Source organism: Sardina pilchardus, chromosome 1 (genome assembly GCF_963854185.1).
Source record: "Sardina pilchardus chromosome 1, fSarPil1.1, whole genome shotgun sequence".
In the NCBI taxonomy this organism is placed as follows: Eukaryota; Metazoa; Chordata; class Actinopteri; order Clupeiformes; family Clupeidae; genus Sardina; species Sardina pilchardus.
This window is the reverse complement of record NC_084994.1, coordinates 30,744,818-30,772,170: the sequence shown is the minus strand read 5'-3', so window position 1 is coordinate 30,772,170 and position 27,353 is coordinate 30,744,818. Positions and strand designations below refer to the sequence as shown.

Genomic DNA, 27,353 nt, shown 5'->3' with positions numbered 1-27,353 from the left:
CCACATAAGGAAGTTCAAATCTCTCGTCTAGATTTCCCCTTATCCTCCCCTTGGGTCGTTAATGTGTTTCCTTGTGTGCCTCCCTGCAGGTGTGCTCTTGTGCGCAGGTGTACCTGTGGTTTAAAATCAAGGTCTCTGCAGACGTTTGTCAAGTCAGAGATGTTTTGTGAGAAAGCTAGTCCCGCCAGGCCTGCTGTTCAGAATATTTTGGTAAGCATTTGTATCCAGCACTTCCTCTGTTGTTTGTCTTCTTAAACAATAATGGTGTATAATAATTGTGTATACTACTAATAATCATCTCGTTTATTTGGTTCAACATTATTTCACATTCTCCCCAGGCTTGTTGTTGCATTCATAGTACAATTGGGTGTAACAATTGGGAGGTACTCTACAGCGCGTAAATGTTGAATGTTGATAGTTGGATATACTGGTTTGGCCTGATACAGGAGCAGGGCAATATGGAGGCTCCACTTGATCGCCTTTCTTTAAATGCACTGTATACTGTGCAGAACTCAGCGACGAGGAATTCTTAGTTTGTGTTTGTGGATGATTTGTTCTTCACACCTTAATTAAAGGAAGGTGGAGTCTAAATAGACTTGTTATTGTTGTAGTCTTTTAACTAATGCAATAGTGTAGTGTATGTGGTGAATAAAAAGAAAAAATAATATTGGAGCTTTAGTGTGCAGACTTTTTTGTCATTTTAACTAATGCCCCTCATTCAAGCTTTACTCAAAAGACTACAATCTTTCGAGAATCTTTCCCAAATCTTGTTAAAGTCTGTCAGTGTATAAGGTAGGCTAGGCTTTAGTCAGACAACTGATTTGTAATTTTGTGGAGTTTGACCAAACTGATCTTGATGATGAAAACAATTTGAATCCAGTATGCAATTTGGTCATGCTTTTTGTATAATGTTGTGCAATTTAGTGTATAAAGTCACAATGGAATCCTCACCTCAGCTGTCCTTGTCTGTGAGAAGGCTCTTCCTTATTCAGTGGTCACATCTGTGACTATAGCCTTCCAACAGTAATCAAGTGGCCATTGCTTTTTTTATTGTATCAGAATCATTACTTACTTAGTAATTTCCATTACTTTTCAGAATAACCATGGTGATCTACACAGTGAAGACATACACAGGCAATTGGGCCTTTGCTGGCACAATGAGCTACATATCCATTCAACTTCAAGGTGTCAAGGGCGAGAGTCATGAAATATGTCTAGATGGGAGTCTTTTCTCTGCGGGCTGTTATCAAGGATTAGTAAGTGCACTCATTCGTGGGCTTGCTGCACTTTTTCAAGAAGCTTTTTCTCCTAGAATGTTTGAGCTGTCGACGCGGTTCAAACACTAAAAAATCAGACCCGATCCGGTGTAGGTTGCTTGTTAATGTCGGATGGCTGCCGGTTGTCATTTTTCCGGTATTCCCGTTTTTAGACCCTTGTAGTTCCGCCATGCTCCACCAGAGGTGTTTCCCCATTGAAATGAATGGGGGACTGTTCAGGCGTTTACATCACTGCCCCCTGGTGACCAAGCCCACTTTCGCAGCTCCTCCACGGAGATGCACATTTCTAGTTTTTTAAACTAGGCACATATGTAGGCTATGTGGTTGGCTTTAAAGGTACACTATGCAGTTTCAGATATATTTTGCAACTAGAGCTCCCCCTAGAGTCACTATATATATTTACATACTGCAGCGTACACATGTGGTACAACGTGGTATTACATGAGATTCAAGCAGATGCTGTATAACTGGTTTGCAATACCTTCAGTGGACATCTGGACATCACATCAAAACAGTTGTTTCTTCACATTACGTTGCTATTAAGGTCAATGTTGGGAAGTACACTGTGGCACTAGATGGTTTGCATGCGAACTTCAGTGGATATCTAGACAACATGGAACATACAGTATAGGTGTTTTTGACATCACATCAAACTAGTCGTGTATGTCACATAGCCTCTTTAACACAAACAAAAAAATACCTCCACATAGTGCCTTACAATCTTAAAATCTCTTTTCCTATGTCTTTCCAGGAGCATACGTTTGAGGTACAGTTGCCAGAGGCCGTGGGGGAGCTCATACTTGTCAAACTCCACTCCAAGCCATTTTTGCATGTTAACAACCAGTGGTTTTGCGATAAGATTGTGATTACAACACCTGAAGGTGATGAGATTGTGTTCCCTTGCTACAGTTGGCTGGCCTGTAATGAGAGCCTTGTTCTAAGACCTGCCAAAGGTAGGCACTAAGGGCAGACCTCACAATTGCTGTTGTGTTGAGTCCATTGGTGATCTTGCTGATGCACTGCACACACACACACACACACACACACACACACACACACACACACACACACACACACAAACCTATGCCCTTGGTAGGCCTACTGGCTTTCAGGCAGTGGTAACGTTTCCCAGGCCGTAGCGCAGAGAACAGGCTGGGATGTTGTTGGGATGTTGTTGGGATGTTTTTGGGATGTTGTTGGGATGACTGGGGTCTCTGATTTTTCTTGGCTCTGGACTGACATATCCTGTTCTGTTTCAGCTTTGTTTGTGTTCCAGGAGACCAACAAAGTGGCCAATGAACAAAGGAGGAAGCAGCTAGAACATCGACAGGATACATACAGGTTTGGGGACAGCACACCAAAATATCTAGACTAAATTCAGCTAAATTAAATCTTTTCTGAACTGTCTGTAGCGTCATTTCCCGATTATTAGCCGCGGCTTATATATGGATTTTACAAAATTGCTAATATGGTATTAATATGGTTTTTGTTTCCTTTAACTTGCTTAAAACACAGCCCTGCGGCTTATACACAATGTGGCTAATACACAGGAAGTTACTGTATGTTCTTCTCAAAAGTACCTGTAATTGAATTACACATTTTTCTCCAGTAACTGTAATGTATTACTGTTACATCTGTTTTGTAATTAAATTACGTAATGCAATTACATGTAATTCGTTACTCCCCAACACTGTCCTGCGGCTTATACACAATGTGGCTAATACACAGGAAGTTACAGTACTGTATGGTCTTCTCACAGGTGGCATGTGTACGATGAGGACATGCCCCGCATTACCAAGTTTGATTCTCCCTTTGCTCTGCCCGCTGAACTCCAGTTCTCGTTCACAAAGGAAATTGAGATTCTCTTCACCGGAGGAAAGCAGTAAGTCATTTAGAAGAGAGAGAGAAAGAAAAGAAAGAAAGAAAGAAAGAAAGAGATTCCTGTGTTGTTCAAAATACTATTTAATTTCTATGAACGTCCTGGCAAACAAACCAATATCTGTTTACAGTTTCTAACTTTTATCTATTTGTACGTTCCATTCGTATTAATGGACTGTCGTGTTTTAGGTTAGCTCTTCTGCAGCTAAATGGATTAGCTCGTTGCAGAGATTCATGGAAAAGCATCAAAGAACTGGATGACCTCATTTGCGGAATCAGAAACGAAACCTTGGGTACTCATCTTAAACAAGAGCTTCATTGAGAGACAGACTTTCTGTAGCAAAATAACAACTACTACTGACTGACCTGTATATCAGAGCACATCTTCTTCTGACTTGCCATCCTTTGCAGAATATGTTAGGAAGAACTGGGATAAGGACGAGTTCTTTGGCTACCAGTTCCTGAATGGCCTCAACCCCATGATGATCCAGCGCTGCTCAAAGCTGCCCGATAACTTTCCTGTCACACAGGAGATGGTCAACGGCTTTCTTGGAAAAAGCACCTTGGAGTCTGAAATACAAGTAGGCATTACAGTCATTTAACAATCTAGCAGTTTATGCCATCAATGGATTCACTTTTAATTTTGTCCAAAATAACTTAAAGGTAGGGTATGGAATTAGCTTTTTTGGTCATTTTTGCAAAATCACTTGATATCCTATTCCTAACCCACTTACAGCCACTGAGTTGGGAGTACTGAAATGGAAATTAAACATGTCAATCATCTGCGGAACGGGCAGGGCTCGAAAAACTCCAGCCAATAGAATTCTAAACCCCATACCATCATTTCACAGCTCATTTGTCAATCTAACGGTCTTCCTCTTCCTCCTCCCCCTCCCCCCCGCACGCGCGACCCGTTCGTGCACATAGCAGGAAAGCTGTTGACCGCGAGTCAGTGCTGAAACGAAAGTAACTAGGCCTGCTACACGTCCCATAATGTTCCCCTCAAATTGTATGTGTCACTTCATTTCTATACATACTAAGGCAGCGGATACCTACGGAAACTCAATCACCCACGCAATAAATAAGCTATGTAGCAAAAATTACATTTTACTGTGACTCGAAGAGTGTTGTAAACATGAAATCGAAACTTAACAGCTTGGAGCTACAGTGGAATAGGCGAACCAGTGGGCCAGCACTAAACTCGGATATTTCAGAAGATAAACGCCCTGGTAAGAACCAAACCAGATTCTGTTCAAATATACACACCTATGGCTACTGAAAGATGTAAGGTAGCCTATATCAAATGTTATTTTGGTGTATTAAAATGCATCGTTGTTTTAGAATTTCCGAACGAAAGGGCTGGTAGACTAAGGTGCTTTTACCATAATGTAGGCTATAAAATCATCTACCTTGTCTGATTTGTGGAACTATTACCTACAACCCTTTGGAGGTGAATAAAGAATGTAATTGAGGAAGTTGATGTGGGCGATTGTATGGAGACTAGAGCTCATAGTGCTGTAGACGCCAGGCTGACATTTCATTTAGCCTGGCTCGCTCTCGCGCATAATTTTCGTTGGTGCATGGAGGGCAGGACTTGAGGTTGTATGTATTCAAAATCTGCCGGCCGTTTTGCGAATTCCGTACCCAACCTTTAATATACAGGACAGACATGCATGTTCTTTAATTTAATTTAATTTAATTTAATGTGCGCTACTTGGCTAACAAGCTTATGATTTTAAATAATAATGAAAATGATGATGATGATGATGTTGATGATTATAATAATGATTGTTATGATAATAACAACAACAACAACAATAAGAGGCTATTTTTTTCACAATTAGTCCATTTGTTGTTTGCTTCTAACGACACCTAATGCACCCAGAAAGGGAACATCTTCCTGTGCGACTACAAGATGCTGGATGGAGTCACAGGAAACGTGGTCAAGGGCGTGCAGCAGTTCCTCACCGCTCCCCTGGTGCTGCTCCACCTGAACCACCATGGCCTGATGCTGCCCATCGCCATACAGGTAAACACACCTGGGAAACACTAAGGTCTCAAGAGGTGAAGAGTGAACAGAGGGACGTATAGTAGATAGATAGATAGATAGATAGATAGATAGATAGATACTGTATTGATTCCCAAGGGGAAATGCTACTACTATGTTTGTTGTTAGTTATGTTATTAGTGTGCATCACAATGGCAAATGTTAATCAGCTTTATTTTTTATTTCATTTATTTTATTTGACGTTTATTTGACAGGGACAATGCACAATATATACTGTAATTGATCCGGATTATAGCCACAAGGCTAATTTACATTTACATTGTTACAATGTTCTCAGAGCAACTCAGGGTGACCGTGTGGCTTGCTCAAGGGCACAACAATAGAAGCTGGGAATTGAACCCACGCCTTTTCTGGCTATTGCATGTTATGCATGTGGAATTTTTGACCAGCCATCTAACCCTCTAACTTGGGCTAAATGGTAGGCACGACCATAGTATGCACATTCGCCTGTTATGTCTCCACAGCTAGGGCAAAAGGCTGGACCTGAGAACCCCATCTTCCTGCCCATTGACTCCAAGCATGACTGGCTGCTGGCGAAGGTCTGTGTACGGGCCGCGGAGTACTGTGCACAAGAGGTCGACTTCCACCTGCTGAGAACTCACGTCCTGGCTGAAGTGTTCACCATGGCAACATTGCGGAACCTCCCCTCCGTACACCCCCTTTACAAGGTATGGAATCGGACAAGGATGACTTGCCCAACAATTAAAACAAACATGCATTTTGTGGTCCATGCACTCGATTTCTCTTTTGAAAAGGGGAAACCATAATCGGAAAATTACTTGTTTCTTGTTTTTCGTTTTGAAATTGGAATGGAGAAACGACTTGTTACTGTATATGTTCTGATGAATTTATTTGCTATACATCTAAACTGTTCCACTTGAGTTCTTGTCTTTAAACCTTCAAAACTCAGCTAACTGGATGGATTACAGTCTATTCACAGATTCAAGCTACATCAGTTTCAGGACAGCAGCCATATTCCTGACCGATCTTGTATATTTTAGCAGTGAACACAATGTATTTGAATGACAGAGAGAGACAGCGATATCTGGGGAAAAAACTGCTCTCATAAAATTGTTGCCAAATTTATTTTAATGGGATGATATTAGACATCATTGTGGTGTAATGACCAGCTGTTCACTGTTTTCCATTGTAGCTCCTCATTCCCCATACTCGTTACACACTCCACATCAATATTATGGCACGAAATCTGCTGATTACCGAGGAGGGAGTCTTTGCCAGGGTAAATATATTACAAATATAATGTGTTTTGAATAGTTTGTAAAGATGCACCATGTATTTCCACATTCATAGCTTTGTCCTATAATCACACATTTAGTTGTTTTATGCCACACCATTTGTGATATCACAATAATATTCGACGTCATTAATGATTATCATGCGGCGTGACCTTGGCCAAGTTGCTGCGGCGTGCCACCTCCTCCCTGACCTACAGCTCCCTCTGTCTGCCTGAGAACATCTCTGAGAGAGGCCTGGAGGACGTTCCCAACTACTACTACAGAGATGACGGCAGAGAACTGTGGAACATCATCTACAAGTACGTGTAATGGCTGCCAGCTGGTCCGTAGCTGTGAAGTATGTACTGTAGGTTGTGTAAGGGCCTACTCACACTATGCCATCTGTACCATACCCAAGTAGGCCTATGTTTGAACCCCAAAGTCCTGTTCGTTTGACCAGTGTGATTGCTCTGTACCGTACCCGGACACGGTACGCTTATCCAACGTCAACATTTTTATTCTATTCGTTTGAGTAGATTGACCCTCCATGTTCATACCTGAACACCCGCCAACAGAGTATTTCACATTAGGTGTTACATTTACATTCATGTGCTGGAGTGGAATGATGGAGTTGCGATGGTGTCCATAACATCCACACTTGAGCCTGAACACATTGATCATAAGATGGTTGTGTATTCTCAATAAGTTCTATGTATGATATAGCTCTGTCGATGCTCTAGTAAATGTGTAGAACTGTTTTTTATTTATTTATTTTTTTTACCATCAACGTATAGTGTGATGCAACACTGCAGTGTTTGAACAAAAGAACAACCACCAAACAACTATGCTTTTTAGAAACAGATGTTACAAGGTTGTTGTTTGAGCGAAAGTTGCGTTGTACCATGGTGGCTTAGCAACCACGCAGCTAATGTTTGTAGAAACTGACCCCAGAGGAGTTGCAAATTGCAGGGTCGAGTCCAGTCAAGGGCAGGGCTGAGCCGTGGGGTCAATACAACACAGGTTACATACATTTCCTATCGGAAGTAGTGTAGTGTAGTAACTGCAGATATTCCATACAAATCACATGTTCTATTGTTTGTGTTTGTGTGTGTGTGTGTGGGGGGGGGGGGTGTCATTTGCAGGTATGTTGAAGGAGTCGTGCAACATTACTACACATCTGATGAGCATGTGCAGAAGGATACAGAACTGCAGAGCTGGATCAGAGAGATTTTCACCAACGGATTCCTGGGAAGGAGCAGCACAGGTGTGTGCAGAAATAATATCCTTGGTAGGAGGTATGTGGAATTTGAGGGGTCTTTCTTGATTATAGTCAGGCAGCACTACTGATGTGCTTCCAAGTAACCCTGCAACAACTGTCAAGTTATCTTTCAGCCTACCCACTGTGGGCACTTTTCGCCCATAGGAACATCTCAAAAACCATCTAAAAAAATGCAAAGCAAGGCAGGATATTATGAACTACAATAATACTAATACTTTGATATTAGTTAGATAGATATTAATTCCTTACAGAAACAATAGGGCTTTCACGCCGTTGTTCGGGCCCAAATAATAATAATGATAACAATAATGATAATAATAATAAGAGGAAGAAGAAGAAAAACGTAGCACAATATTTGGTAACACTTTACGGTAAGGGTACATGAATCATCATGAATTCATACACAAATTCTTTCATAATTTGTGCATTACTTCATGCCTTAATATATCATGAATCATCAGGAGTTGACATGAGTTCACCATATATCATTCATGAAGTCATGCATGAACAACACATCAACTAAAGCATTAAGTATGGTGGCTACATCATTATGAACTATGGTTTATTAAGCATGATCATGATGTTTTTTTTTCTGTGCATAATTCATCATGAATTCATGCATGGAAGCCTTCTTGAAATATCAGGGGATTAACTAAGTATTAGTTACTCATGAGTGTTTAGAGAGTTTGTACAAATTACGCCCAACAGTCATAGTAACTAATGCTTAGTTAATCTCCTAATAATTCAGGAAGGCTTACATGCATGGATTCATTATGATTCATGTACAGAAAAATAAATCATCATGATCATGCTTAATAAACCATAGTTCATAATGATGTAGCCACCATACTTAATGCTTTAGTTGATGCGTTATTCATGTATGAGGTCATGAATGACATATGTGAACTCATGTCAGTCCCTGATGATTCATGAGATATTAAGCCATTAAGTAATGCATAAATCATGAATTAATTCATGTATGAATTCATGATGATTCATGTACCCTTACCGCAAAGTGTTACCCAATATTTTTTTGGCAAATGCCACAGAGCCCCTCCATGCGAAAAACAAGCATCACTGATTGAAAGGAATTCAACTGCTGCTATTTTTAGCATGATCATGTCTGGATGAAGTGATTAACACTTTTACTTCGATGTCCCACATATGTGAGTACATCTTGTCCTTGCTAGTCATTAATTCAAACGTCTGTCTGTCTTTCCCTTAGGAATACCTGAGTCTTTTCAAAGAGTGGACGATCTCCTCAAATTTGTTACCATGGTGATCTTCACTTCATCAGCCCAACATTCTGCTCTCAACAATGGACAGGTAATTTCTTAAAGGGGCTGGGTGGTTCACCAACAAAGCCCCTTTCAGAGGGAGAAATGCCAGACCATTGTTGGATGTTATCTCTATTATGTCTACTCTGACGCTTTATACACTAATCCAGCGAAACACGGAAGTAACACAGCGCCGCCATTACTGCGTGGAGATGGCCCGTTGGTTCCATAGGCGGCTGTTGCAGAGGTTAGCTGTCATTAATACACGTCTTAATACCTTATGTTGTTAATAAATTACCTTCATCGGTAAGTTTTGGCACAGTCTGACATCATTGATCCAATGTTCCCTTTCACCTGACATTTTCTTTCATGAGCGGATTCTCTTGTTAGACATTCTCTGACGGGATGCTTTCATTGAAAAGCACAGGCAAGTGTCACTCGTCACACTCGCAGGCACGCAGTAATGGCGATATTCAAGATGGCAGCGCCCATAAAGTTCGCGCTGGATTAGTGTATAAAAAAACATGATCAGCACAATTGGCTAGAATTATGCTGACCATGGTTACAATTGGAAAGGCCTTCTTTAAGATAATGATGTATCATATTTCTATATGAATCTGACTCATTTGCCGACTTTCGTCACTCTATGTTCTTTGATTTTGTATCTAAATTCCCCCATGCAGTTTGACTATGGCGGCTGGATGCCCAACTACCCCACTGCCCTCAGAAAGCCTCCTCCTAAGGAGAAAGGCCAGACCACGATGAACACCATCCTGGAGACCTTACCTAATGTGAGCACAACGGTGAATAGCATGGCCATCCTGAAAGTGCTCAGCGTAAATTCAACAGACCATGTGAGTGTGTGCATCATGTTTTGAGACAACACAAAAAAAGACAGTAATGTAACACAAATTCTCAATGGCTTTTATCGACCATTTATTATTAGTATTATTAGTGCTGATTTAATGCTGTTCCAAGATGAAAGTTTACATAAGAGAGCAGAGCAAATATCCAAAATTAACATTTACGTATTTATATTACTTCACTTTGGCTATCTGAGTCTGTAATTTTCAATATCAATACACATACTGTAGTTATCACACTCTCTCCGCAGTACCCTCTTGGATGTTTCCCAGAAGAACTGTTTGATGAGGAAGTTCCTTGCCGTTGCATCAAGGATTTTCAGGAGCAGCTGAAGTTGTTGTCTGATCGAATTGAGGAGCGCAACAAGACGCTGAAGCATCCCTACACCTATCTAAACCCCAAAAATGTGGACAACAGCGTGTCCCTTTAAAAGGATACAAAAGTTCTTCTTTAGTTTAGTCTTTTCTATAAATAATCTTGGCAATGAAAACAAAATGTAAGCCAAGTAACAAATCAAAAATTAAAAAAAACAAATGATCAACACTGAATCCCTCTCCTTCCCCTCCATACCATGGGTTCCTGTTAGTCATTTAGGGGTAAATTCTCCCATGAGCCTAAGGATGCATACATTAAAAAAAAAAAAAAAAAAAAAAGCTACACCCTTTCAGCCTGAGCACATTCTGCCCTTTTTCATTCAGTCATTTTTAAGCAATTACATGGCAGTTACATGATTAGCAGGAGTAGCTACTATTAGTTGAAAGTGTTTGGCTCGCCACCCTAGGTTAATCCATTATTTGCATTGTTGCTCTAGCTTAATTGTATTTTCATGCAGAAAAAAAACCCTTGGCCAATGATGATTATTGACCTCAATGCAAATCAAACCAGCTAATAACTGGGGGGAAAAACACCAATCTAGGGATGGTGAAGGGTATGTGATGATGTGGGGCTATTTAAATTCCAAAGGCCAAGGAGACTTTAAAAGGGTGCATAGTATCCTAAATCTATTACATAAGTGGGCTTTAAAAATAAAATAAAATAAAAAATCTGCCTACCTATATGGGAATTTAACATAGGGGTGCAACTATGACCCCTGTATTTATTTATGATACATTATTCATTCACAAAGAAAATTGGTGTCCTTAAAGGTTGGATATTTCCTCATGTTTTGTTTAGACATTAAGATCAATTTCCAAAAGATGATTTTATACTCCTCATTTTAGTCAATTTTAGCATGGGTTCAAATACTTACTGTATACGGTAGTACACTCAGGTCCCATATCAGAGTAGTGTTATCAGGGGAGGCCACGGGGCATATATAGTACACTCAGGTCCCATATCAGAGTAGTGTTGGGTAGCCACGGGGCATATACACTCAGGTCCCATATCAGAGTAGGGGTAGCCATGGAGCATACCAAATCAAAGATATACCATATCAAAGGGGCACAGGCTTGAGTCTGTCTATGCTCTTCTCTCCTCGACCTCCTTCCTCTCCACTTCCTCCACTTGTTATTCGACTGATATACGTAGGTTAAATTGACCTGACAAATGCGTGTCCTGGATTTATGTCGCTTGAACTGCTCTGCACAGCCACCAGGGAAGTTTCTCACCACACAAGCTGTGTTATTTGCCTGTCTTGTGATCAACGCGGAACTGATGAAAACGAAAGTAGTGAGGGAATTCTTTAGGAGGACAAGTTGCGCACATAAATTGTGCATCAATTTTATGTCGGTAAGTAGCCTACACTTTGCATTGCATTTACGGGTGTTGGCTAGTTGATAGGTGTAGTGATCGGTGGCTTATTCGTGGACTGAAAACATGCAAAGATCCTTACGGGTTCATCAACAGCAGGACATGAGACGAAACAGAGTTGTTGGTGGCGGCCTACGTGAAATAGTAGCCTATTAGGCTATTACATTATATTTGATTAGGCCTACTTTCCCACAATTTACTCAGATATTGCAGCCGTGGACACGAGAGAAATATCTCATTATTGTTCGGGACTATAGACTCAGTCTAAATTAATCGACTGTAGCCTATAAAGTGAATCCATGAATTGGAATATTTTTGAAGTTAGTGTAAAACGGCCAACCCAAGAAGGATTCGGCATAGGAATAGAATAGAATAATATACTTTTTTGATCCCGTGAGGGAAATTTGTTGCTCTGCATTTAACCCAAAATAACCGAATTAGTGAAGACACACAGCGAGATGAATCACACACTAATCCAAAGCAGTGAGGGGTTAGGTGCCTTGCTCAAGGGCACTTCAGCCGTAGTGGACTGATCTGGGATCGAACCATCAACTGTCGGGTTTTAAGCCCGAAGCCTTAACCAGTACACCACGGATGTTCACAAGGCATCAGCTGGAACTTTTTTTAAGTAGCCTACCGCGATAAAGTAGCATGACCAGCTATAGAGTCCACGTGATTGCATGTGTTGTTGTATATTGCTAAAATGACTTTAATTAACTTCTTTATAGAGAAATAAAACTTTTACAACAACCTAAACAAAAGTCCACTTCAGATTGGCTGTCAGAAGGAGCATGGGTCATCTATTTACCATGACGTTGGTAAAATCATAACCACTGTTGTGCATTGCCTACTTCATATTGGAGTCTGGACATGGAGTCTGTATAATGGTGTGAATGAATGTAGGCTACATGGCTGATTTTATTTTGTTCAAATCGAGTGACTCTCCTACTAACAGGGATTAAAGTTTTCCGGCACCGTGCCGGAATTCCGGCGTGCGGCCATTGACTGCGTTCATTTTTTAAAATATTATTTATTTGTTAACGCCATTGAAAAACACGCAGCATTCGTTAAGCTGAATTTCCTTTCCCTGCTCTCCCTCTCTGTCACTCACGCGTCACGCACCCTTTAATATACACTCACACACACACACACAAACACACACACACACACACACACACACTCAGACACAGACACAGAATCCCCTTCGTGCACACCGCGTCTGTCTCCATAACGAGATCATCCCTGGAAGCGCGGTCGCACTAATGCACCTGACGCTGCGGGTGGAAGCATAAGTTCTTCCGCAAATTTTGTAGACTATGCGTGCAACTTTACCAAACCGTTTAGAAGCAAACAAATTTTCCTTGGCCCGCTCTCGTGCGCACTCAATGGACACACCCACCCCTCGACATGCACATTTAATCCAAACAAAACATTCACAATCGTAAACGCAATGACGCACAGAAGACGACTAGCTGAATTATTGTTAAATACGGTTAGCATCATTAGTAGGCTATGCTGCACACATCTGATTAAAACTCTGCATTCAAGTTGACTGACCATCTCAATACCAATGTTTTTCAACTCCAAGATTTAAAGGGCCTGTCCCAAGGAGAAAAAGTATGAGCTTACCTTGAAACTTAAACACCCGTGGGGACACTGAACAGTCCAACCAGCTAGAGTATGATAAACTAGCCAACTATGCTACTTTGTTTACAATATTTCGAGGCTTCAATCAAACAGCTGAATTTAAGAGGTGGAGTTGTAATATGAATAGCAGGCTATAAGCTGCATAAAGTTTGCGGTTATGAATATCAGAAATGTCAGTATACAGAATGTATATAAATAATTACACGTGTGTGTGTGTGTGTGTGCTTTACATCTTGTTAAAAAAATCATTAAATAAATAAATTCACATTATGTGAAAGCAAAGTGTCAGACATGAGGCGACCACCACATATTGCCTTCTAATCTGTGAGAAACACTGTTATTACTCTTTAAAAAGAGAATCATTGTCTTTTTTTGAATACCTTAACTTAAATGGTTGCAACTAAATCTTATTCTTCAAATGCCTGCCTTCCAATTTCACATACCCTGACAACATGACACCTTATGATTGTAGGTCAATTTGTAACCTGTCAAAGACAAAGATTAGCAGCAAAACTTGATATAAAAAGAAATCCTAAATGCTACATGTAGCATATTGTAGTGTGTTGGACTACTATTGCCACCTATTGGCCTTTCTTGGGGTCCAACATCACAAACAGGCCTGTGTCGTGTGCAAACACTCCAAAAAGTAAACCGGTTTCCAATCGATCGACCAACATAGTGTCGTATAGAGTTGCATGCACAAGTCTAAAAAAGTTCAGGCTCAGGATTTTCTTTTGCTTTAATCCCTGTACTAATTATAGGCTGTGAACTCTGTGAAGATCTGCTCTCAAAATTTGGATTAAGAGGAGTTAGAGGAATCATGACAAAATAGGCCTACAGTCTCTCTCTCTCTCACACACACACACACACACACACACACACACACACACACACACACACACACACAGAGAGAGAGAGAGAGAGAAGGGAAGGTTGTGGTTCTGACTGCTTTCGTTTTGTGCATACTGTCTGTGCATGTAGTCACGTAGCTCTGACAGCTAGTTTCATGTCCCCTCTTCTCAAGGGTTTGAAACTTTGAGTGTATTTTGATTTGTTCAGTTATTGTCATTGTCATGCTGAGTTGACTTTAACAGGTGTCACCTGTAGATTTTTCAAAGCTGCCAGCTGGCTATAGCTACTCTATCAATATTTTCTATGTGGAGTGATCAACCTCCCAGACTTGTTGTGTTGGTTTTTATAGACTGTATTGTAATGTACTATAATCAATGGATCTAACTTACTGTGTTTTAAGTCAAATTGTACGTATTAATTTCCCCCACACCATTTTGGGGGGCCCAGAATTGTTTATTTTCTAGCACTTTAGGAAAAATGTAGGCCTAGGCCATTTTTTCTGGCAAGAGAGACCCATGTGTGCCTTGTCCATTGAAGGGGGAGTGAGGCGGGCACAGCTAGGCTGATTGGCTGTTGCCCATGCAGCTCTCTGCTCCACAGGCTCATCCTGCACAACAGGAGCATCTGTAGCCCAACCTCCTATGAGCCTTCTGCTCATCACACTTCAACATGTTAAGGCCACATAGCTGACTGCTTGTTACCATTATGTGCACTTTTCATCATTATTCAGTATTCATCATGTTTTATGCATCTTGGAAGTAAACAATAGTAAGATATGTGCTGTTTGCTGCTCTGACTTTGGTTCAAAGATCAGCATAGACGTGAATGGTGGGAAAAGGTAATAAATAAGTTCTTTGATTTCATATTATCTAATAAACATGTGCAAAGGCCTGTTGGGTGGAGGCATGTGGCAGAGATGTGACCCTGCTCCATGATTAGCTGTGGTGTGTTCCTGTGTTGACTCCGTGTCTAGTGTGTTTGTCAGCACCCCGCTGGCCTCTCCTCTCTGCAGCGCTTCCCCCTCTGCCACAGCAGCACACGGCTATGAACACAACAGCCCCACAGAGCACCTGCTGACAGACACAACGTCCACCATACATTGTACATCAATTTTATGTCGGTAAGTACACTTAAATAATTGCATTTACGGGTGTTGGCTAGTTGATAGATGTAGTGATCGGTGGTTTATTCGTGGACTGAAAACATGCAAAGATCCTTACGGGTTCATCAACAACCGGTAATGAGACGAAACAGAGTTGTTGATGGCGGCCTACAGTAGGCTACGTGAAATAGTAGCATATCACATTACATTTGATTAGGCCTACTTTCCCACAATTTACTCAGAAATTGCAGCCGTGGACACGAGAGAAATATCTCATTATTGTTCGGGACTAGACTCAGTCTAGATTAATCGACTGTAGCCTATCAAGTGGATCCATAAATTGGAATATTTTTGTAGTCAGTGTAAAACGGCCAACCCAAGAAGGATTCGGCATAGGCAGCAGCCATGGAACTTCCTATTTTTAAGTAGGCTACGGCGAGAGTAGCCTGACCAGCGATAGAGTCCACGTGAGGCTATTGCATGTGTTGTTGTATATTGCCAAAATGACTTTAATTAACTTCTTTATAGAAAAATAAAATTTTTACAACAATCAAAACAAAAGTCCACTTCATGGGTCATCTATTTACCATGACGTTGGTAAAAATCATAACCACTGAGTCTGAACATGGAGTCTGTACAATTGCGTGAATGAGTGTAGGCTACATGGCTGACTATATTTTTGTTCAAATCGAGCAAGTGACTCTCCTAGTAATTATAGACAATGAACTCTGAAGATCTGCACTCTAAATTTAGAGTTAGAGGAATCATGACAAAATAGGCCTACAGTCTCTCTATCTCTCTCTCTCTCACACACACACACACAGAGAGGAAGGTTGTGGTTCTATGACTGCTTTCGTTTCGTGCACTGTCTGTGCATGTTGTCACGTAGCTCTGACAGCTAGCTTCATTTCCCTCTTCTCAAGGGTTTGAAACTTTGAGTGTATTTTAATTTGTTCAGTTATTGTCATGCTGAGGTGACTTTAACAGGTGTCACCTTTAGATTTTTCAAAGCTAAAGAAAGCTAAAGAAAGCTAACGATTTTTCAAAGTCAGGCTATAGTTGCTCAGGAGCTACTCTACTGATATTGTCTATGTAGAGTGATCAACCTCCCAGACTTGTTGTGTTGGTTTTTATAGACTGTATTGTAATGTACTATAATCAATTGGATCTCACTCACTGTGTTTTAAGTGTCAATGTACATATCAATTTCCCCCACACCATTTTGGGGGGCCCAGAATTGTTTTCTGTCATAGAGCCTTTGTTTTCTTTATTTTTTTTCTGTCACATTGCATGTGCATGCCTGTCCATTCTAAATGAGCAGAAGTCAATCCACTTTACCCACACTTTAGGAAAACTGTAGGCCATTTTTGTCTGGCAAGAGAGACCCATGTGTGCCTTGTCCATTGAAGGGGGAGTGAGGCGGGCACAGCTAGGCTGATTGGCTGTTGCCCATGCAGCTCTCTGCTCCACAGGCTCATCCTGCACAACAGGAGCATCTGTAGCCCAACCTCCTATGAGCCTTCTGCTCATCACACTTCAACATGTTAAGGCCACATAGCTGACTGCTTGTTACCATTATGTGCACTTTTCATCATTATTCAGTATTCATCATGTTTTATGCATCTTGGAAGTAAACAATAGTAAGATATGTGCTGTTTGCTGCTCTGACTTTGGTTCAAAGATCAGCATAGACGTGAATGGTGGGAAAAGGTAATAAATAAATTCTTTGATTTCATATTATCTAATAAACATGTGCAAAGGTCTGTTGGGTGAAGGCAGATGGCAGAGATGTGACCCTGTTCCATGATTAGCTGTGTTGTGTTCCTGTGTTGACTCCGTGTCTAGTGTGTTTGTCAGCACCCCGCTGGCCTCTACTCTCAGCAGCGCTTCCCCTTCTGCCACAGCAGCACACGGCTATGAACAGAACAGCCCTACAGAGCACCTGCTGACAGACACAACGTCCACCATACATTGTACATCAATTTTATGTCGGTAAGTACACTTAAATAATTGCATTTACGGGTGTTGGCTAGTTGATAGATGTAGTGATCGGTGGTTTATTCGTGGACTGAAAACATGCAAAGATCCTTACGGGTTCATCAACAACCGGTAATGAGACGAAACAGAGTTGTTGATGGCGGCCTACAGTAGGCTCGTGAAATAGTAGCATATCATATTACATTTGATTAGGCCTACTTTCCCACAATTTACTCAGAAATTGCAGCCGTGGACACGAGAGAAATATCTCATTATTGTTCGGGACTAGACTCAGTCTAGATTAATCGACTGTAGCCTATCAAGTGGATCCATAAATTGGAATATTTTTGTAGTCAGTGTAAAACGGCCAACCCAAGAAGGATTCGGCATAGGCAGCAGCCATGGAACTTTATTTTTAAGTAGGCTACGGCGAGAGTAGCCTGACCAGCGATAGAGTCCACGTGAGGCTATTGCATGTGTTGTTGTATATTGCCAAAATGACTTTAATTAACTTCTTTATAGAAAAATAAAATTTTTACAACAATCAAAACAAAAGTCCACTTCATGGGTCATCTATTTACCATGACGTTGGTAAAAATCATAACCACTGAGTCTGAACATGGAGTCTGTACAATTGCGTGAATGAGTGTAGGCTACATGGCTGACTATATTTTTGTTCAAATCGAGCAAGTGACTCTCCTAGTAATTATAGACAATGAACTCTGAAGATCTGCACTCTAAATTTAGAGTTAGAGGAATCATGACAAAATAGGCCTACAGTCTCTCTATCTCTCTCTCTCTCACACACACACACACAGAGAGGAAGGTTGTGGTTCTATGACTGCTTTCGTTTCGTGCACTGTCTGTGCATGTTGTCACGTAGCTCTGACAGCTAGCTTCATTTCCCTCTTCTCAAGGGTTTGAAACTTTGAGTGTATTTTAATTTGTTCAGTTATTGTCATGCTGAGGTGACTTTAACAGGTGTCACCTTTAGATTTTTCAAAGCTAAAGAAAGCTAAAGAAAGCTAACGATTTTTCAAAGTCAGGCTATAGTTGCTCAGGAGCTACTCTACTGATATTGTCTATGTAGAGTGATCAACCTCCCAGACTTGTTGTGTTGGTTTTTATAGACTGTATTGTAATGTACTATAATCAATTGGATCTCACTCACTGTGTTTTAAGTGTCAATGTACGTATCAATTTCCCCCACACCATTTTGGGGGGCCCAGAATTGTTTTCTGTCATAGAGCCTTTGTTTTCTTTATTTTTTTTAGTCACATTGCATGTGCATGCCTGTCCATTCTAAATGAGCAGAAGTCAATCCACTTTACCCACACTTTAGGAAAACTGTAGGCCATTTTTGTCTGGCAAGAGAGACCCATGTGTGCCTTGTCCATTGAAGGGGGAGTGAGGCGGGCACAGCTAGGCTGATTGGCTGTTGCCCATGCAGCTCTCTGCTCCACAGGCTCATCCTGCACAACAGGAGCATCTGTAGCCCAACCTCCTATGAGCCTTCTGCTCATCACACTTCAGCATGTTAAGGCCACACAGCTGACTGCTTGTTACCATTATGTGCACTTTTCATCATTATTCAGTATTCATCATGTTTTATGCATCTTGGAAGTAAACAATAATAAAAATATGTGCTGTTTGCTGCTCTGACTTTGGTTCAAAGATCAGCATAGACGTGAATGGTGGGAAAAGGTAATAAATAAATTCTTGGATTTCATATTATCTAATAAACATTAATGTGCAAAGGCCTGTTGGATGAAGGCAGATGGCAGAGATGTGACCCTGCTCCATGATTAGCTGTGTTGTGTTCCTGTGTTGACTCCGTGTCTAGTGTGTTTGTCAGCACCCCGCTGGCCTCTCCTCTCTGCAGCACTTCCCCTTCTGCCACAGCAGCACACGGCTATGAACAGAACAGCCCTACAGAGCACCTGCTGAGAGGCACAATGTCCACCTGAGCTCTCACAGATAATGTGTGTGTGGCTTTATTACCTCCGCCAAGGAGGTTATGTTTTCATCTGGGTTTGTTTGTTTGTCTGTCTGTGCAAGATAACTCAACAAGTTATGGATGGATTTCAGATAAAAATTTTCAGAGAAGGTCAGAATTGACCCAAGGAAGAAACTATTACATTTTGGGTGTGATCTGTATCACCGCATTACAGTATGTGTTCACTTGGCAGAGGTTTGCACTCTCTGAGTGCTTTTCTAGTTAGTTTTACAATAAGCAGACAGTGAGGTTTTTGTTCTCTCAACACACACACACACACACACAAGAAGGTTGTGGTTCTACTTTCATTTTGTGCATATGCTCACATAGTCCGTGCATGTAGTCACGTAGCTCTGACAACTAGTTTCATGTCCCCTCCTCTCAAGGGTTTTTTATGATTTGAATGTATTTCAATTTTTCTACCCTCAGTTAATGTTATACCAAAATGAATTGAACAGATGTCACCTTAACATTATTCAAAGCTGCCAGGCTATAGTTGCTCAGGAGCTACTCTATTGGTGTTGTCTAAGTGAAGAGATCAAATTCCTAATAGACCTGTGTTGTTTCTTCTTGGCTGGTTGGCCCGAGGTTTGTGTTCTCGGAGTGATTTTCTGGTTTTACAATAAGCAGACAGTGATATTACTGTACTCTCAAAACTAATGTGTTGGAAACATCACACTGTGTTGTCCCCATCTAAACAGCACAAGTTGTGTTATTTTCAACCCTCAGGTTCAGATGCAGTACACCCAGAAAAAGGGGAGGAGAGGGACCGTCACAGTTTCTGAAGCATTGGAATTATGCAAACTAGTTTCCACATATTGGCTATATGTGTATAGATAGAGCATCTTGCACATATGGCATCATCCTATATACCCATACACCCATGTTAATGATGTAAAAATAAAAACATGTAAAGCAATGATAGATTTGCCACTGATTTTCCAGCGAGCATTTATCATCACACAGACTATCATGTAAATCCTTCAGTGGAAATGGAGGTGGTGAAGGAGTTAAGTAGATAGACCTCTGGGCAAAGATGAAGCCATCTTTGCCCATATAAGGAGATCCAGATGTTGATTGAAGCTAACTACCTATGGGAAATTGGATCGCAAGTTAGTGCTGGGGTAGCAAAAATATGAGTTTGCCATCTTGAAGTACCAAAGATCACAGGAGCTACTTGAAGGCAGAGGACAAAAGTGTGTTGAGCAAAACGTCTGCCTTTCAGACTTATTCGTCCCCGCACCGTGAGAGTTTAAAGGGGGGTTCACATATTGTACTGTATGCACATTCCTGCACTTTGAAACCCATTATTGTCAAGAACTGGCCTGCCACAGAGCTGAACAAAGTGCAGCGCAAGTGCCATTTTGCCGCTTAGCTGCACTTGCGCGTGCCACGGTCAAAATTGCACCATATTGAACTTTGACCACAGCACACTCTACATCATAGGTCTGGAGCACAGCGGCAACACAAATCTTTGGGACATTACCTCAACCAAGAGCAACCTAGCGCAGCGCGGCACATTCTGTGTACAATGTGAACCCCCCCTTAACAGGTGCAACAATTCAAAACCTCCATGTTGTTTTCCCATGGGAAAAAATGTTAAAGATGCCAACTTTTCTGTAGGTGAACTTCAGAGGTCTGTGTTCATGTTCCTCTGTACTTCCTCTTTCTTGTCATTCCAGTGATTCCCCTACGTCTGTGAAGAGCTAAGACTTCTGTTATTGGTGGAGAAGAAATGGACCCACAGATCTGATTGGTCTGCACAGCTAATAAAAGTGAGCACTTCATGAGGAACCTTTCATCAGACATATTTTGCTCACCAACTCTTCCTAGAGACGGACACACAAATGCCATTATGCCTTCCTGTCTTTTGCTCTTTCTTTCTCTCTTTTCTGCCTTTAAATATTATGTTGATTGATTGATTGATTGATTGATTGGTTGATTATTGATTAGGATGGATCTCCCTCAAGAGGGTGAGGATGCTGTCAGTGGAAATCAGACGGCCAGAGCAGCATGTGCCGTGTCCAGCCACAAGTCCCTGAAGGATGAGGAGTCTGTTACTGATGGACATCAGGGGGTCAGCAAAGGACAAGTGCTACACAGTGCTGGGTGAGTACACTAACACACACAGAGACAATACAATCTTTGGTGATGGTCAAGTGTGACTAATGTAAAAACTTCAAATCAACTCTTTGTTTTCTTGACTTTCTTCATAACCAGACCACATACACACAGACCAGTGTCTCCAGTGCCCAGCTGTGTGTCTATGAAGAGTGACCAGTCCATGGGACAGCCTTTACATCTCAGCAGTGAATCGCCACAGCCTGATCCCAAGTGAGATATGATATAACATTTAACATGCAGTAGGTTTCATATTTAGAGATGTTCACATCTGACATAAAACAGCCTTAGATTTCATCAGCACTACGGATAATTTGTTTAAGTGATGAAAAGAAGCACTGACCACATTGTGTTCACATGCATTTCTCTTGAAATAGAACACATGTTGAGTGTGTTCCAGGGAAAGTGTCTGCTGAAGACTTAAATTATTTATTCAGAACCTCTGTAGCTACCAGGTCTACGAGTGTGTCATGATTCTGGCCCGCCTTACCCAACAAAATATCCATCAAACATCGACCCAAACTCGACCTGACCTGCAAATTGTCCACACAGGCAATCATTGAGTAGCCATGACAATGTTTCCTTATAGTTGCTCATGTAACAAATATCCTACCAGCCCTTTTTAATTCATGGGATAATCCAACATGATAAATTTAGCTTCCTCTAATACAAAGGCTACATTATTGCCACTGGAAGCTTCTGGACTTTAACAACAGTGCAACCTTTCATCCAGACTCTCTCTCACCCTCCTTCACATACATATATGCACACAGAGTACACACACACAAACACACGTGTATCCTTCATTTCTTAGTTCTCTTATAGTGAACTTTAGTAACATATTAGCCAATATTATCTCCACTCTTCTGGCTGACCATCAGAAAAGTGTCAGTGGTGTTATCTGAACTAGATGTACCGCAAAGCGATACACAATATGACCGCCGCTCAGTCCTGCACATTCTCTCCGCAAATATCAATCACGCTTGTGTTTCCATCGCCTACTCCATCCCTACTGCAACTTTTATGTATGTAAATGAGTGTGTGCATGTGTGCGCTTGCTTTTGTGTATGAGTGCTTCTCTGTCTAGTGTGAGTGTGTGTCTGCTTGTGTGTGTGTTTAATGTGTCTCTGAGTATATGTTCACTGTGTTCTCTGCCGTCACTGTCACTCCAATATCAGATAACACACACACACACACACACACACACACTCACATGCGCGCGTGTGCACACACACACACACACACAAACACACATACACAGGCACACACTCACACACTCGCACACACACACACACACACACACACACACACACACACAAACACACACACACAGGCACACCCAGAGAGAGAGAGAGAGAAAGAGAGAACACACACAGAATACACACAGATAACACAGACACAGAGAGAGAGAGAGAGAGAGAGAGAGAAAGAAAGAGAACACACACAGAACATGCACATACACACATATACACACATGCAAACACACAGATGGGCACACAGAAACGCACCCACACACTATAGTACATCACACACACACTCACTTCTCAGCTCCGGTGGTCTCACAAAATGTACTCAAAGATGTGTGTGTGCATGTGTGTGTGTGTGTGTGTGTGTCTGTAGGTGTGTGTGTGTGTGTGTGTGTGTGTGTGTGTAAGGGTGTATGTGTGCATGCGTGTGGGCGTGTTTGTGCATGTGTTTGTATAATGTTTTATGTACATGTGTGTATGTAGTGGTGCGTGTGTGTGTAGGTATGCGTGTGTGTGTGTGTATTTATGTGTGTGTGTGTGTGTGTGTGTGTGTGTGTGTGTTCCTGCATGTTTGTTGCACCCAGAGCAACCATTCTCTTTTAAAACATATTTGGAAACTAGTTGATTAAAGGTTTCTAATGGTGTCACTTATATGTTTCTAGGACAAAAACTAGCAGAGATTGAGATGTTTGGAACAGTTTTTGAAATCCCCAGGGGGGGATTTAGACTCCAGATAATACCACCATCTACTGGCCGATGGGTATACAGTCCTGAATGTACACATAAATCCATTTATTTTATAGCCCCCCATGGATGAAATTCCACAAAACTTGGCATACTCCCAGAGGGTGTCAGGTTAATCATACACATGAAATTTGGTGCAGTTCATAACATCTCATCTGAAGATAGGGGCAATTAAAGCAATATTACATTGCATTTTCAATTTTTACGATGGGGGGGCAAATCACAAATGACTGGTTATAAGCTAAGTTGATGCAAGCTCTAGAGAACAACATACCATAAACATTTTGTCATCCTCGGTGCCACGGTTCAGGTAGTTATGTAGGAAAAACTGTCATTTTTGGGCTTCGGGCGGGGGCAGCGCGGGGGTGGAGTGACCCCCGGGGACGAAACGAAAATTTTCCATAGAACTCTACCGGGGCTACATGCCCACCAAGTTTCATGCGCTCCGGTGTTACGGTGCCCCGGGAATCGTTGACGAAAAATGACGGGAAAAAAGAATAAAAAAAAAAAAAAACTTTGACAACAACTATATGACCGCTTCGCTAGCTACGCTAGCGGCGGTCATAATAAGAGCTACAGACTAACACTTTGGAAAGACACTCATGAAGTCAACCCCGAGTTGATTGGGCTGATGTTGGCTGCACACTATAATGCTTTATAATTGTAAGCAAAATTGAATTAGCCTACAAGGTTTTGTGAAAGATATATAGCAAGCCAACAGAGAGAGTGTTTATCCAGTAAAATGTAGAATGGGTGGATCGCTTGTACTAAGACACAACAATTATATTTGCATTGTTTATAATAAATAATGTTAAATTACATTGTTATATGAATTTTCCACAAATATGCCACACAAATGCAAATATCACACAGTGCTGATGATGTACATATTTAATCCTAAACATGATTTGATTAACAGGTTGGATGATGTAAAGCAGCCAGCTGGGCAAGATGACCAAACAAACAAGATGATGCCTGGTAAGAGTTTTGTAAAGGGAAAAATGTTTAAATGTAACTATTTGAAATGTAAAAATGGTTCAAATCCGTTAAAACCCACATGTTAGAAGTAAGAAGCTGTTCTAGACATTTCTGAAATCAAGGCCTGGGACTTACAGTAAAGGTTGGGTACAGAATTCGCAAAACGGCCGGCAGATTTTGAACAAATACAACCTCAAGTCCCTCCCTCCATGGACGCACATTAATGCACGAGCGAGAATTCAGATGCGCGAGAGCGAGCCAGGCTAAATGAAATGCCAGCCTGGCGTCTACAGCACTATGAGCTCTAGTCTCCATACAATCGCTCACATCAACTTCCCCAATAACATTCTTTATTCACCTCCAAAGGGTTGTAGGTAATAGTTCCACAAATCAGACAAGGTAGATGATTTTATAGCCTACATTATGGTGAAAGCACCTTAGGCTACCAGCCCTTTCGTTCGAAAATTCTAAAACAATGATGCATTTTAATACACCAAAATAACATTTGATAGCCTACCTTACATTTTTCAGTAGCCATAGGTGTGTACAAGTATATTTGAACAGAATCTGGTTTGGTTCTTACCAGGGCGTTTATCTCCTGAAATATCCGAGTTTAGTGCTGGCCTGTTGGCTCGCCTATTCCACTGTTCCAAACGGTTAAGTTTCGATTTCATGTTTACTACAGTACACTCTTCGAGTCACAGTAAAATGTCATTTTTGCTACATAGCTTATTTATTGCGTGGGTGATTGAGTTTCCGTAGGTATTCGCTGCCTTAGTTTGTATAGAAATAAAGTGACACATACAACAAGAGGGGAATATGGGACGTGCAGCAGGCCTAGTTAGTTTCGTTTCAGCGCTGACTCACGGTCAACAGCTTTCGTGCTATGTGCACGAAATGGTCGCGCGCGCGGGGGGGAGGGGGAGGAGGAAGAGGAAGACCGTCAGATTGACAAACGAGCTGTGAAATGATGGTAGTTGGTTTCGAATTCTAATGGCTGGAGTTTTTCGAGCCCTGCACGTTCCGCAGATGATCAACGTGTTTAATTTCCATTTAAGTGCTTCCAACTCAGTGGCTGTAAGTGGGTTAGGAATAGGATTTCAAGTGATTTTGCAAAAAAGGCCAAAAAAGCTAATTCCATACCCTACCTTTAAAGGAAAATAGTTCAGAATTTTGGACATAGGTCCGTCATAGGACCTAATTTCCAACTTAGCTGGGGTGATAAAGGTCGGTGGAGACAGTTTTCAGTGCATTTCATCCCGTCCTACTCAGAGGTCCGGGGGCCTTTCACACATTGTTAGGCAGTCTGCTATACCTTGACATTTTGAAGTTTTTCATCTAACTAAAAACATCTATGCAAAAGTGGCACATGCACACTGCTTCTGATAACTTTAGATTGAGACTGTGCTACATGTACCGGTGACTTTATGTGTGTTGTAGCCTGGCAGAGTGGAATTACAGTAGTTGGAGCGGCAGGTAAATAAACTTGTATGATCATGAAACCAGCTTCCTCTGTAGCCTGGATAATATCAATCCGTACTGCCATACAGGGAGCAAAGTATAGGCTATTGCAATGCGATGCAGGGTTAATCTTTATTTCTAACATTATTCTATCACTATCAGCACAGACATGTGCATCGATAGTCTGATGTTATAATTTATTTGTTTCGGGTGTTCTGTGAAGTGGGTTAAGACTGTTTTTAGTGGCAGGCTGGATGTTACCGTTGAATTGCGTTATCTCAGCACCAGCTTAGCACCAGGTGACCGCTGCAACTTAAGGACGGGATGGAATGCACTGAAAACTGTCTCCACCGACCTGTATCAACCCAGCTACATTGGAAATGAGGTCCTATGTCCAAAATTCTGAACTATTAACTTTAAGCACATATTCACCTGGGCCGGTATTCACATAGAATCTTAAGGCTAAAAGTATCTCCTAACTGACGGATATTTAAGAAACGTAACGCTCCTACACTTTTTGACTACGAGAGCAAACATGTCCTTCATACAGATCCATTTAAAAAATGGTTCAAAGATACTACATCAGTTCCTAGAGTATTCCATTACTAGGTCATTTGCCTATTAAAATTTGGTCTCCTCAGCTTTGTGAATAGGTTATAGAGCTCGATTTAGGAGTACTCTTCACTGTAAGATAAAATGCTTTGTGCCCTGGTCTTCACCTCATTGAGACAAGATAATAATGTTGTTACGAGTTCAACAGTTCAACCTTCTTCAGTATACGGGTACCAAGGCATTTCAGGATCTGGCTAATGACAATCTCAATAGGTTCAAGCATATTTTGTAGGGACAATTATGAAATCCCATGGAGTAAGCTGGAGAAAACTGCTCTCTCTCTCTCTCTCTCTCTCTCTCTCTCTCTCTCTCTCTCTCTCTCTCTCTCTCTCTCTCTCATTATCTCTCTCTCTCTGTGTCTGTCTCTGTTTCTTTCTCTCTCTCTCTCTCTCTCTCTCTCTCTCTCTCTCTCAGTGGGAGACCAGCCATTTTCCTCAGGTCTGGCTGGCGGGAGTGGAGATATCAACATGAATGTTGCTGCTCACTCTGGAGGGATGGTGAACGCCCCGGCCTTTACTGGTTGTATCATCCATGGCTCTCTCAACATCACTGTTGCACCAGGGGCCATGCCACAGCAAAGCACTGGTAATGAGCCATTATTAACCGTTTCACATTTGAGTTCAATAGCATATTAATAGCAACATGCACACACACACACACACACACACACACACACACACACACACACAGAGACAGACAGACACTCACACACACACACACACACACACACACACACACACACACACACACACAGTTTATGATATACTGATTGTTTATTCACCACCATTCATATATCTTTTCTTGTATGCCATGCCATTACTCTTCAATAGATTATAAACTATTTGGTAAAATTCAAGGGCAATTTCTCAATTCAGCCTCTTGAGTCAGAGTAATCATGGTTTAAATCGTAAACAATATTTACCTCTGCTTCATGCTTCTGTCCTAATGTCCAAGACAAGTTTAAACCTTTCTTTTGGCCAATGCAATTC

The 27,353-nt window shown here is 41.3% G+C and overlaps 2 protein-coding genes across 5 annotated transcripts in view; both read left to right on the top strand.

The window, feature by feature from the left end:
* The first annotated feature begins 87 nt into the window (after positions 1-87).
* Positions 88-10,372, top strand: LOC134088140 (arachidonate 12-lipoxygenase, 12R-type-like). 2 transcript variants are annotated; one of them, XM_062542073.1, is made up of 15 exons: positions 88-210; positions 1,097-1,256; positions 2,029-2,230; positions 2,537-2,618; positions 3,037-3,159; positions 3,345-3,448; positions 3,567-3,736; positions 5,041-5,184; positions 5,688-5,891; positions 6,377-6,463; positions 6,642-6,778; positions 7,601-7,722; positions 8,963-9,063; positions 9,698-9,868; positions 10,129-10,372. In XM_062542073.1, exons 2-15 carry the CDS (start codon positions 1,104-1,106, stop codon positions 10,306-10,308), a joined length of 1,980 nt encoding a protein of 659 aa, XP_062398057.1. In that variant the 5' UTR covers positions 88-210; positions 1,097-1,103; the 3' UTR covers positions 10,309-10,372. The 2 variants fall into 2 exon arrangements, with proteins under 2 accessions (XP_062398057.1, XP_062398065.1); XM_062542081.1 differs by lacking the exon at positions 2,029-2,230.
* Positions 10,373-11,531: 1,159 nt separating this feature from the next.
* LOC134088058 (NACHT, LRR and PYD domains-containing protein 12-like) overlaps positions 11,532-27,353 on the top strand; it is a 57,094-nt gene continuing 41,272 nt past the window's right edge. The window contains exons 1-7 of one of the 3 annotated variants that reach the window (XM_062541973.1): positions 11,532-11,606; positions 15,100-17,220; positions 20,884-20,976; positions 21,155-21,310; positions 21,422-21,535; positions 24,233-24,291; positions 26,779-26,949. In XM_062541973.1, the coding sequence (XP_062397957.1) occupies positions 21,156-21,310; positions 21,422-21,535; positions 24,233-24,291; positions 26,779-26,949 (499 nt within the window). In that variant the 5' untranslated portion in view covers positions 11,532-11,606; positions 15,100-17,220; positions 20,884-20,976; position 21,155. Of the gene's footprint in view, positions 17,221-20,883; positions 20,977-21,154; positions 21,311-21,421; positions 21,536-24,232; positions 24,292-26,778; positions 26,950-27,353 lie in introns of all 3 variants that reach the window. The other 2 variants (XM_062541982.1, XM_062541964.1) reach the window with 2 other exon arrangements.

Coding starts and splice junctions, on each gene's coding strand:
- LOC134088140 (XM_062542073.1), top strand. CDS start 1,104: ATGGTGATCTACACAGTGAAGACATACACAGGCAATTGGGCCTTTGCT. Junction 5,185..5,687: donor TGCTGCCCATCGCCATACAG/GTAAACACACCT, acceptor ATGTCTCCACAG/CTAGGGCAAAAGGCTGGACC. Junction 6,464..6,641: donor AGGAGGGAGTCTTTGCCAGG/GTAAATATATTA, acceptor ACCTTGGCCAAG/TTGCTGCGGCGTGCCACCTC.